General features: G+C 25.5%; 1 protein-coding gene across 1 annotated transcript; it reads right to left on the bottom strand.

Annotated features, from left to right (window-relative positions):
* Window positions 1-6295: 6295 nt before the first annotated feature.
* On the bottom strand, window positions 6296-12880 carry LOC145841956 (14-3-3 protein gamma-like). Its single transcript, XM_082949270.1, has 6 exons — window positions 12713-12880; window positions 11690-11827; window positions 7367-7544; window positions 7046-7209; window positions 6877-6972; window positions 6296-6658 (listed from the first exon to the last, which is right to left on the bottom strand). The coding sequence occupies exons 1-6, from the start codon at window positions 12842-12844 to the stop codon at window positions 6578-6580; spliced, it is 789 nt and encodes a 262-aa protein (XP_082805396.1). The 5' UTR covers window positions 12845-12880; the 3' UTR covers window positions 6296-6577.
* Between the last annotated feature and the right edge of the window lie 228 nt (window positions 12881-13108).

Here is a 13108-nt window from a genome sequence, read left to right as displayed (position 1 = left end):
TCATCTTTAAAACTTATAGGATAGATAAAAATACTTGTTGTTTATTATCTTATTGACATTGTTTGAGGTTTTACCAATTGCAAACCATAACCGAAATTCTTTGCGTAAAACTAGTACAAATTAAAAATTATCATTTGAAATACTTTTAACTTAATTTTTAATGTTTAACTAATGAAACATTAAAAAGTTGTTGAAGAATTTTTTTTGGTTTAAACAACTTTAAAATCGAGTGTAAACAATTTATTTTCAAATAGATAAAATTTGATAGACTTTTAAAAATAAATGAAAACTTCTAATAACTTCTAAGTTCTACTAAACAGTTCAAAGAATAAACCTTGATAAGTTATTCAATATATTTGTCGATAAATTGAATGCTTATCGATTAATAGGAATCATTTTTATCTGTTCAGAAAACAACTTTTTTTCTTTTAGAAATCTGATGAGCTAATTTACTTGACTTGAGAACATAATAAAATAGTTTTTACTTTTGAAGTTTAACAGCTCCTTTAAAACTTAGTTTTTTTTTTTAGGCATAGGTCAAACTGTACTACAACTGATGAAGCTTCGAGTTTATTACACTTGTTTAATTCTTTTGTTTTATATAAGTTTTTAAGGAACTGTTACGTTTCAAAATTAAAAAGTATATTAAACTTATCTATATAATAATTTCTGTACTAAACTTGAAAGTTTCTAGCTGGAAGTAATTTTCATAAAAAACTTTTAATCAAAAGCTACAACTTATTAATTAACATTTAGACACAACACTTTTGTAATAGTCAATAACAACTTTTTTTACTGAAACTTACTTTTAATTTTTTAGGTATAGGTTCAAAAATGTTTCAGTATTAAACAAAATGTTATGGACTATTACAAAAGTGTTGTTTCTAAATATTAATTTATAAGTAGTTGCTTTTGATTAAAAAATGTTAATAAAAATTATTTCCAGCTAGGTACTTACAAGTTTAATATAGAAATTATTATACAGACAAGTTTAATACAGATTAGAAATATTTAATCACATAAGAACAAAGTTTAGTATTGTTAACTTTTTAATGTTAAACAAAAAAGAGTAAGTCGTTTTTTGTATTAAGTTAATTGCATTAAACTAATTTTAAAACTTTTATAATTTTATACTTTTGTAACAAAGTTTTTGTCAAAATGTAACAAATTCGAGCTATCAATAAAACTAAACTGTTAAACTTTAGTTTTTATACTAATAAAACCAATTAAACGAGTTATTTTACTTCTACTCGAAAACTAAGGCTGTGCTGTTTCACAAACATCTAATCACTGATTATGTTTTGAAATATTCCTGAACAACTGGGGGTAAGCTTTACTTCTAGTTTAAAAAAAGACATTCAGTATTCTGTAATCTTTTCGTATAATTTTTCTAATTTGTTGCTGTCCTTTTTTATTTTGTACACCTGCTTGAAGTTTTCTAAAGTTTAAGATTATTAAAAATATTTTTACTGTTTAAAAAAAATTTTGGACTTTTATTTAATAAAGCTATATTGTTATTTTATATTGGTAATTAATGATCAGAAACAGTTTTAATTATAAACTAGTACGAACAACTTTAAACTAAATACTGATTATATGTAAATACTGACTACAGTTTTTTTTTCAAAGCGCATGTGATAAGTTAGCTTGAAAAAACTGTTAAAGAAATATCACTGTTTTCTTTGAAATTATATTATTTAATTAATTTTAAATTTTTTTAGCATCAGTACAATACTTTTTGCAAATAAACAAGTAAAGCAAACTTCCTGACATGTTTTGAAAAGGTGTAAATCGTCGTAAAAAGTAACAGATAAATTTTATTTCTTCAAAAGACTTAACTTGTTATAAATTTCTTTTTAACTATGTGTTTCAAAGTCTCCAAACAAAACGAAAAAATAAAAGATGTTTTTAATCTTCAACTAATTTTTAGTAGAATAATTATAAACAAAAAAGTTTTTATTCAAAAATTAAATACTAGACTATATAGTTTTATCAAATTTAATAGATATGTTGCTTTTTATTTAGAATATAGATAGCCTATATTTTAATTAAGTCAAAAATGTTTAAAAAAATTTTAGTTACTTTCAATCTTTCCTAGTTAAAACTTTTATTATTCATTAAATTTTCAGCAATAGAAGATATTTTTACCGCATTTGAAAATTTTACTTTTTGTTTTTTTTTTCTCAGATAACCTCACAAACTTATCCACACAAGTAGGTATATGCTCATTGCTTATTAACCCTTTTATTAAGAAATTTAGACACATTAAAATTTATTTAAATATTTTTACTCAGTTAAGATGGAGATTATCTGTATTTTAAATGATAAACATACTATTTACCTTATCAGAACCTACTCTTTGCCTCGGCCATATCAAAATTTGTTGAAAAGGTACTGTCCAACTTTTATAAGGGAAACGCAGTTTGTGCAGCTATTTTGGATTTAAGCAGTTTTTTAATTGTGTAGGTAGAAAAATATTAATAAGAAAATTGGAATGTTATGTGTGTAGATAAGAATATGCATTTACTAATTAGCTCATGTCTAGATGAAAGAAAGCAAACTGTTAGCTTTTAAGGTTATAAGGAGACAACCTGCGATAAAAGTGAAGTTTAGGTAACACATGGCTCAGTTTAAAGACTGTAGTTATTCCTAATACATAAACACATAAGTTACTTACAGAATAACCATAGTCTTAGCGTTCCCAGCTTTTCAGTTGGTGTATTATTATACAAAACATTCAAAAAAACGAATACTTTAAAAAACCGCAAAAATTTTAATGTAAAACTAAAAAAAAAACATCTGATTGGCTTATAGTAAACAAACTAAAATTAAATCTTGATTAAACTTTCAGCATGTTTCTTCATTGAGTATAAAATGTTTAAAAAATTATATAAACCTTAATGTAAAAACAGGTTAAATAGTTATCAAAAAAACAAACATTAAAAAGTACTTGTGAACGTTAATAGACAAAAATTTAAACTGATCAGAAAAAATAGAAACTATAAAAACAAAACTACAAGAAGCATTTGGTGTGTTATATAAAACTAGTCATTTCTCAAATGAAAATGCGTTATATCTAATCTTTAGTTCTCTGTTTATTAAAAATGTTGGATATGGTTTGATGTGCTGTGGTAGTGCATGGATAAATTGTATCAGTGTTCTTAAGGTCCTGGACAAGACGTTAAACTGTGTCTTAGTGGTGTACGACTTAATAGCCTTAAGCTTTTTTTTTTGAAGACCAGGTCTTAGGATCAAATCAGCACTTTTTGTCGTTTAATAAACAGAGCACTTAAATGCATACATTATAAGAAATATGAAGAAAGTAAAAAGAAATTGAAATTTGTAAAAAAAAGTATTAAATGTTTAAAGGCTGTATCTGTTTGAGTTATGTCTTTTTATGTTAAAATTTAATAATAATTTGTTACTTCATAACTTTAATGATTACCTTAAAGGTATAAAAATATCTATAAGTATCATTCAAGGTCTTCAGAAGCAAACTTTTTCCTACCCACAATAATAATGATAGTAGTAAAAAATCACTAGCCTACTAAGGTAGTAAATTGTGGACTGAGATACCATTATATTTTAAAAGTATAAGTTATTTTGGAAGTTTCAAGAACAATTTTAAAAATATTTTATTAAATAGTGTTTGTTATGGTCATGAGTGATACTGCTACTCTATTATTTACTTTTGTTTTAGGAGAATATCAATAACTGTTTTTATTTTGTGCCCAAAATTTTTGTTTCATAGATTAACCTGTTGGGCTAAAATAATTATTCAGTTTAAATGCAGCATTTTCATTTATCTACTCTTTAGATATTTGATTAAGATAATTACTTATTGAACTAATTTCAGAATGTTTACAAACTTCTTTCTTATTTACTACCTTGCCCATATTAAATTTAGTTATAGATGATAATTTCTAAGTAGTTTTCTAGATTAAAATTTATTTGTTTTAAAAATATCAGAGAGGAAGTAAATTTAACTGATGTTTTGTATTGATGGCTTGCAACTGCTTAGTTATTTTTAGTATTGTTTAAAATTTTTACATTTGTTACTAAAAATTGAACTACGAGACTTTTTATTTAATTACCTTTAAAATAAACAATTATTTATAAAAATTACGTAGCCTCTATTTGCTAACTTTTTTAGCTTTAGAATAATAAGAGGCTAGTAGGCACAATCAGTTTTTTTATAAACTGTTTGCGGTAAAAAAATAATAAAACTCTAAATTAAACTTTGTAAGCAACACATGAGAAAATAATTTCAAACAAACAAGAAATGATCAAATAAGAAGTTTGTATATTTATTTTATAGATACTTTTAAAATTTGAGTGTTATCCAAACTTTGTTTTAGAAAAGAACCCATGCAATTACCTCACACAAATCATTATAACAACAGCTTTAGATTTTAATTGTGACCTTCTAGTTCTATTTTTTTAAAGAATGTTTAATCTGCTATGTTTTCGACGAAAACCACAGTAGTTCATTTTTAAATTGTTTAATTTATTCGTTAAGAAATATCTTCTCATTAGAAGCACAAAAATGTTATAGTAATTTTTGTAAAACTTTTTTTTCTAACTGTTCTAGAAACTAATTACTCAAATATAAAATAGTTTTAAGATACAAATGAATGTAGATTACTCATACTTTTTATTATCGTTATCTCACATGTATACTTCCTTAACTTAATTTTGTAAGTTAATATAACTTAATTTATTTACTATCATATAAGTTAATTTAAAGACAATTGTATATTTAAATAGTAACAGGAAACGTTATTACATAATTGTTGCCTGTCATTTCTATGCCAAGTAAAGTTGAACTTTTACCTACTCATACCTTCCAGTACCAAGTATTTTAGTTTTCATATGTTAAAGTGGTTGTTTGTATTTTGCATTCAACTATTTCTGAATTTATATAAACTATTTTTTAATCTAGTGAATGTTACTTATTAAAGTTTTTCAAGATTTATATTTGCATGTTTAATTACCAGCCAAATTTATTTATTCTGGAATTCTACTTGAATTAGATGGTTATGTTACAAGGCCTCATTAAAATAATTTATTCAATAAAACATATTCAACTAATTCGTGAACTAATTAACTATTTTTCTCCCTAAACGAAAGTTTTTATTGTTACTCTGGAACTAAATTTCAAGCGTGTAACTACTAGTCTCTTGCTAGAAATAGTTCGATTACTAATCTAAATACATTATTTGATTTTCATAAGATTGTTGTTGGGTTATACTTTACATAGCTTAATATAAGTACAATTTTATAATTGTAACTCATTTAAGATCAATTCTCTATATTTATAGATATATAATTATTGGAATATGAATTCATATGGTTTGGGTTGTTAACGCAATATTTTTAATAAAACAAATTTTCCTCAATTTATAACCAAAAGTTTCGAGAGAAAACTGATTATACAAAAATCTATCCGGAGTCTACCTGGAGTTTTTATTTTCTTTGACTTGAATACTCAGAATTCTTCTTATTAATTTTAAATCTTCAGTTGAAAAATTAAGTCTGCACCAGCAAGGAGCTAACTGGTCATCTTCTTTTAATTAATATAGTACTCTTGTTTTCTTAATTTCAATAATCTATGTCCCAAAAACAACTAAGTTAAGGCTAATACTGTCATAGTTAGAACCGAACAATTTAGTTTCAAAAACTTGGTAGTAGTGTTAGCCTATTTTACATTAGCTAATTAAGTTACTTTCAGTTGCACAACTTACATTTTATAAAATAACGAGGACTTATTGCTATCTGGGTTTCAGGTCTAAACAAGAACAAATTTTGAATTTATATAAATCAGTAGGATATTAAAGTTCTAATGTAGTTAATTGACAAGACATAAAAAATACCATTATAATATTTTCAACTCTTACTACGTTCCAATTAAAAAATGAACAACACAAGTCTCGTGTACGGCTAATTTAATAACTACTTTTGTATATAGAGGAATGAGACACGACAACAATTATACTAAATACACTTAACAAAATATTTTGTGTCTCAAAAATTCGGTCGACATGCGATCACGGCATGCGCCCAAAATACGTGTGGAATACAATGATCTTTATTTCGGTTTAAATCGATCGGTTTCTCAACGGGGTTGTGAGCACACTGCCATCACAAATTAATAAATCCACCTTTGCTGGTACGCAGCTGTAGATTTCTTCGTTTTGCAAGGGCAGTCTGCACACAGCCTTAATAAAATCAGATCGTTCAAAAGATATAAATTGTACACGCAAGCTTATGTTAAACACACAAAACGCCAACAGAGTAGTGGAAAAATTTATCTATTCATCTAACAAAAAAGAAATAAAAAAGAAGAGAGCTTTATAAAGATATTATGAGAGATGAACACCAGACATTTTCGAACTTTTAGTGGTAAAACTTAAAATCTTACTTTATTTTGTCGTTTATCAAAGAGAGCACTGCGCGCGTATATAGACACAGAGAATGCAGGCTTATATCAAATGAGAATAGGACGCCGAAAAAAATTGTTGTTTTTTTTAAGACTGCACGTGAAAATTATATAATAAAGAAAGGGAAGAATTCTTTTTTACTCTGCAGCGACTTGTTCGGCTTGTCCCTCGGTGGCCTGCTCGGCTTCTTCTGGCTCCTGCACATCGCTTGTCCACAACTGGAGAAAATGACAATATTATTAAGCGTTTAATAATTTATATTAAGACTTTTTATTTTCATAAAAAATAAGGATTAAGATAACTTGTGGTCTACAAATGTTATTTGAACAGTGATCAATTTTAAAACTTAGCTGGTTGGAACCAGTCAATGCAATGTATGTCACAGGCTTTTATAAACTAATTCTTTTTTATAATGACTATTTTTTGTGTTACTTACAGTGAGATTGTCTCTGAGCAACTGCATGATGAGAGTTGAGTCTTTGTAATTCTCCTCGCTCACAGCGTCCAAATCGTTGATTGCCTTCTCGAAAGCCTACAAGAAATTATTTAGTTTACAAAAACTTTACACTTTGTATAAATTAACTATTATAAAATGTTTAACTGACGTCCTTGGCCATTTCGCAAGCTTTGTCGTGGTCGTTGCGAATTTCATAATGGAATACGGAGTAGTTGAGAGCAAGTCCCAGTCTGATGGGGTGAGTTGAAACCATTGAATCTTTTGCCAACTCGTATGCACCCTTGTATGCCTCATCGGAATCTTTCACGATGGCTGCAAAATTAATATAAGGTTAGAAAAGTTACAACATGAGTTTTGTTTGAAAGGCAATTATTTCTAATTGATATATAATATTGAAGTTTTTCTTTAAATCATTTCAATATTTATAAGTAGTTTAAGCTAGAGTGACATAACAAATTATTAGATTTACCTTCGCGTTCTTCTCCGGTGGCAACTTCAGCCTTGTACCTGTAGTAATCTCCTCTCATTTTCAAGTAGAAAACTTTGCTTTCTTTAGTTGAGTCGGACGGCTCAGTTGTGTCCTTGATCAAAAAATCTTTCAACAAGTTGAGCACGTCGTCACATATTGCCTGTAACTCCTTTTCGATCTGTGTAAATTAATTAGCTTTTATTTTAGTGATTTTTTATCTTCCTTAAATTGTTTTATTAATATCCAGTAATTTTAAAGATAACAATAAATTATATTTAGCCGTAGTTTAGCAATTTTTCTATAGATCAATATATGTTATGCTATAACAAATTAATAATTATAAATAAACTTAGACATTATAAGTAAGCAAGTATATATAGAGATTAAATTTAAGGAGCAATTTAAGCAATATAGCATTGAGTTATCAACATATAATTTAAGCAATATTCTATTGGCTACCATTGAAACATTTAATACTTTTTCAATAATCAATCTCTCTTGAAGACAATTCAACTTTGCGCTTTGTTTTACGTTTGAGTTTATCATATATAACTTTAATTCATTGTATATACAGACTATAATGTGCTGTACACAAATTCTATTTTTGTCATTTAAGACTTCTATTACATGCTTAGTTAAAATCAACTAAAATCCACAAATACAAATCTAAAACTTGCTTAAACTTTAAAGATTTACAATAATAAACCAAATTTTACAGTTGCATAATCTTAATCAGATAATGAACATGATGAAAAATCGATTGAATTTTCTTCTTTTTTTTTCTTGATATATTGATTAGGTTAATAATTTTATTTTTTGAGTTCATTTAAAGGTTGATTATGTTATTAAAATTTACATTATAAATAAAATCGCAAAGTTTAAAACGTATTAAAAATTCTCAAATACTGTCAGTTGATCTAAAGAGATAGGAATATGCTAAAAAAAATACTTTTCAAGTTTTAATCATGTTTTATCAAAAAACATACTTGGTTAGTTATTAAATGCTGCTCATACTTTTTGTTTCATTCTTTATACAGATGTCAATTTATTAGTACACAATCTTATAGTAGAAAACATAAGATAATTTTTAAATAAGAAACAGCACAAAAATGTATTCAAATTATAGATTAAGGCAATAAGGGGGGAAAAGTTTTTTTTTAACTTCTATTGCATTAAAATAAAAGTGTCTAGTTGTTTATTTTCATTCGTTGTAATTCAACTTTAAAACTTAAACAATCAAAGCTGAAGCCCCATAGGTAGCTTATGGTAAGCCAAAAATAAAATTAAAATAAGACTCACTAAAAACTATCTGCCACAACTTTTGAGCTTTTTTTTCTCAAAATTTCTTAGTCATATCTTTAATTTTTTTTGTTTTTAAGATTTTTTTATTTGTAGAAGGTTCTAAATTAAAAACCCTTAAGTTATAAAAACAAATTTAAACAAATTGAAAAAATTAACAGATTTCAAAATAAATTTCCTGAAAGTTTGAGATCTATAGCGCAAAAAATAACGAGTCAAAAAAGCAAAAAATAAAGAGTCAAAAAACAGTTGTTTAAATTTTTAAACTTGCAAGAAAACTTAAAATGGAAGAGCTTATTTAAGAGATTCTCAAAAACATTATTTTTTAATTCATTAAAATTTATTCTTGACAAACAGTGGAAGACTTTTTTTATCTTTATCATTTAAGTTATGAATCCTTTTGAAAATTCTGATCACAAACCATTTCTTCCATTGGGTAGATAAAAAAAAAATTTAAAGGGCATAAATGTATCTGTCAGAGTTTACTGATGGATACAAAAATATGATCTAGTTAATAGGGGGGGTTCAATTTTTTTTAAGAAATTTATCCATTGCCTTATAAATAATATCTTGGTGAGCTATATTTAAGTCAGTTTTAAAAAACTTTTGTTTATTTTTAAGTTTTAAGATTAAAATCATACTTTTATTTAAATAGTTTAAAATTCAATAATTCCTTGAAACTTAAACTTTAAATTAGTTTAATATTAGATTGAGCAAGTATTTAAACAATTGCAAAAAATTATGCAGGTTATAGATTTTCAGTAAAACATTATTTCTTGCCATTTTGCTTTGCTGTTTCTTTGTTACTAAACTTTGATCACTTGTATTTCAAAAAAAACACTATTACCTTTCAAAAACAGGAAAAACAACTGGGAGTTTAGTTATTATTGAAAATAGTCTTTTACCTACTACAGCCTTAAAAATTAAACTTATATACAATTTATAAACAAGAATGAAGTAAAAACGTAGTATATTAGATATTTTTGTCAAGCCCAAGATGAAATGGGAAACTGTAAAAAACAGGAAGCTTTTTTATTGATAAATTCGTATAAGCTTTTTTCTAAGGCAGTGGTTTTAAACATTTACAAAATCTGTGCACTAAACTAATGGAAAATTAATTCTGTGCACCTTAGAATATAAAAATTTGAATTATTTAACAAAATCATGATTTGAATGTCTTAAAATATAACCAATTGTTTATAAACTTTTAATTTGTGTTATATCCAGCTTTGTCAGTATAAATAAATTAAACAAACATCATTTAAGGGAATAGGGGGTTAATCACCTTTTTCACAATTTTGTCTTATTTTGATGAGTTTTAATTAAACTACAAGTTGCTTTTTACAGATTTTTTAAACTCTAATTAGTTTATGAGAAACAGCTGGTCAAAGTTGGAGACTACAATAGGTTCCTTATGGGAGGCACTAAAACAACAAATAACTAGAAACCACTAAAAGTCTTCTTCTCTTATGTTTTTTAGATAACTACTTCAAACTTTCAGGAAATGTTCCTTGCAATATTTAGAAAATTATGTTTGAACGAAATTGAAAACAAATTAAAACTAAAAAACTATGACAAAAAACAAAAAACAATTTTCTTTTAATTTTCTTTTTAATTTTTATTTTCATTTTTTCTAAATCTTTCCAACAGATTATAATAAACATTGCAAGGAACATTTCCTGTTTGAGTTTAGGGTATTTAACTCAAAAAACATAGGAGAAGATGGATATTTAGTTAAACAGTCTTTTTATGCCGTTTTAGTTTGTGCCTCTCATAAGTAACCTATTGTTGCCTCTGACTTTGACCTGCTATATGTCAAACATTTTAATTTGTGAAATTGGTAAAAAGCAACTTGTAGTTAAAACTCATTAAAATAATTCAAACTGTGAAAAAAGTGATTTAGCCCCTATGCCCTTAATAATATTTTTTACATTACTTTAATTTCTGAGCAAAGTAAAAAAAATTATATGCACTATAGTGTACATAGATGCACTCCCCAAGGACACTGGTATAAGTATAAAGGTAACAAGTTTTTAAATACAATATTTTCTATTTTAAGGTTACAAAGTATAAGAAACATTTATGGCTTTAAAAATTTGTTTTTTATTGTAATGCCTATAATAGTTATACATATTTAAAAAAAAGTAAAGTTTTATAAGTGATGTTAATGCTAATCTACTACCTTCAGTAATGTTCATTTACTTGTGATTAAATAAATTTTGATTTTATTTTATATAAATATAAACTCAAAAATAAAAGCTTGATAACTGACAAAATATTTAAAAACTACATTACACACAATCAAATTCTATACACATTAAATTTTTATCATTTAACTTATTATAATTGTTACTAATAAAAATTATTTTCCAATATGACAGAATTAGAAACTTTACCTTAAAAGGTAGAGTACTGTAAGTATACCTTGCTCAAATATGGATCAAAAGCTTTTCAAACAACATAATAGTCTTTAGCTTTTTAAGGTTTATTTTACTGGTCATAAGCCTACTGAAAAAAATCTTAGGGTTTAAAAATTATTGTTATTATATTTTTGAAGTTACAATATATGTGTCAAGTATAGAACTAGAACTTTTTAAAAGTTATAGTCTCATAACTAACATTACTTTTTTCTACACTCACACATATATAAATCATTAAATGTCCAGTTTGTTCTTATAGGAAATAAATAGTTAATAAACTAGGTGTGGAAAAATAATTCTTACTTAATAATTACCAAACATCGATTTCTAGAAGTAAATAAAGTGTGTTATCTGATGTTATATACTTATATAATAATTTGAAATATATCAAGATAGACTGAAAGTGACATGCTTTATTTATAAAACTGATTTCATTTTACTTAACTAAATGATTCATATATATAGATTGCAACACAACAACTATGAGTTTGCGAGTTAAAATCAACTTATTTTGTTATAATATATCAAACTTTTTTTTGATGTAGCATAACATTTGAAGTAGAGGAAAAATACTGATATTTTACTAATAAAAACCAAAAATTACCTTTTGCCTGTATTCACGGGCCATCTTTTGCTTCTTCTCATTGTTGTCATACTTTTGTTCAATGGAAGAAATAACCCTCCACGAGGACCTTCTTGCTCCTACAACGTTCTTGTATGCGACTGAGAGCAGATTCCTTTGCTGGTTTATTAAATTAAATTTCAATGAGTTTAGCAAATCATCAAGTTTTAAGTTTACAGTAAAGTAAACATCTCTTTCACAAAATTTAAAATAGCTGTATAAATTATAATAGTTTTATATCTAATAATTTTCATGAACAAAAAATCCATCAGCAAGTTTGGACATTTCAACATAATATATAGGTTATAGTTAGCCTATAGTGTTTTTAAAGTGTAGTTAAATAAGTGTTTAAAGTAAAAATTTAATTATGATAAAAATTTTATAGAGATGATGTAAACTTACAAATTACAAAATGGAAACTACTAATACTTTTCAAAAAGTAATAATTAAACTTATGGCATTAATAAACTTATTAAACAGATATGTAAATGAAAGTTAAATACTATTAAAAAGTAATAAAAATTATATGTTTTCAAGTCATACAATAAAACTTATCTATGAGTTAAAAATACTCTAAAAAATTACATGTTCAAATAGGTTAGCTATTCATTAATTAAATTTGATGAGAAAGTAAGTCTAACATTTATTTTTAATGAGGTATCTTGACTACATGAAGCAAAATTTTATTGAAACTAAATAACCAGCTTAATAATTATCTAATTATTGTACATTTTGAGTTGAGGCATTTACAATAAAAATATGATTACTTAGATTTAATTTATAATAGACATAAGTCAGAAAATTTCAAGGACACACTGAGAAAAAAATAAAGATTATATTAAATTATACATTATCTATAACTTATTTTGATATAACCAGTTAATGTATGATGTAATTATACTATAAGATCTAACAAAAATATCCATTATAAACTAATCGAAATGATTAAAATTCAACAAGTTTTATTCAATAAAATTATATCATTATTAAACAACTTTTCTATACCTCAACAGTTAAAGGCTTGTTGAATTTCACACAGTTTTTCATGAAATCTGACATATCATCATAACGTTCAGATTGTTCTGCAAGTTTTGCTTGTTTTACCAAAAGTTCATGTTGTTCATTTTCACCTTCCATTGTATTAAGTTTTTTTGATCACGTATATATTAATAAACACCTGTAAAAATAACAATTATCTTAATAAAATATATATTTTTTTCAGTTTAAGTTTAATCATAATGTTACACACTAAGATTACAGCAAGCTGCATACAAGAACTCGCCCAACACCAACTGACTTTTTGAGTGAGCAAATAGACTGATAGAAAAAAAAATAGTTCCACTAAAAATAAATTTAATTGTTTTTTTACTTAATATTAACCTATAACAATTAAAATGATTC

The sequence above is a fragment of the Thalia democratica genome, chromosome 8 (assembly GCF_965202585.1).
Source record: "Thalia democratica chromosome 8, ktThaDemo2.hap1.1, whole genome shotgun sequence".
Taxonomy (NCBI): Eukaryota; Metazoa; Chordata; class Thaliacea; order Salpida; family Salpidae; genus Thalia; species Thalia democratica.
The sequence above is the reverse complement of the archived record's forward strand: the minus strand, read 5'-3'. Positions and strand labels throughout refer to the sequence as shown.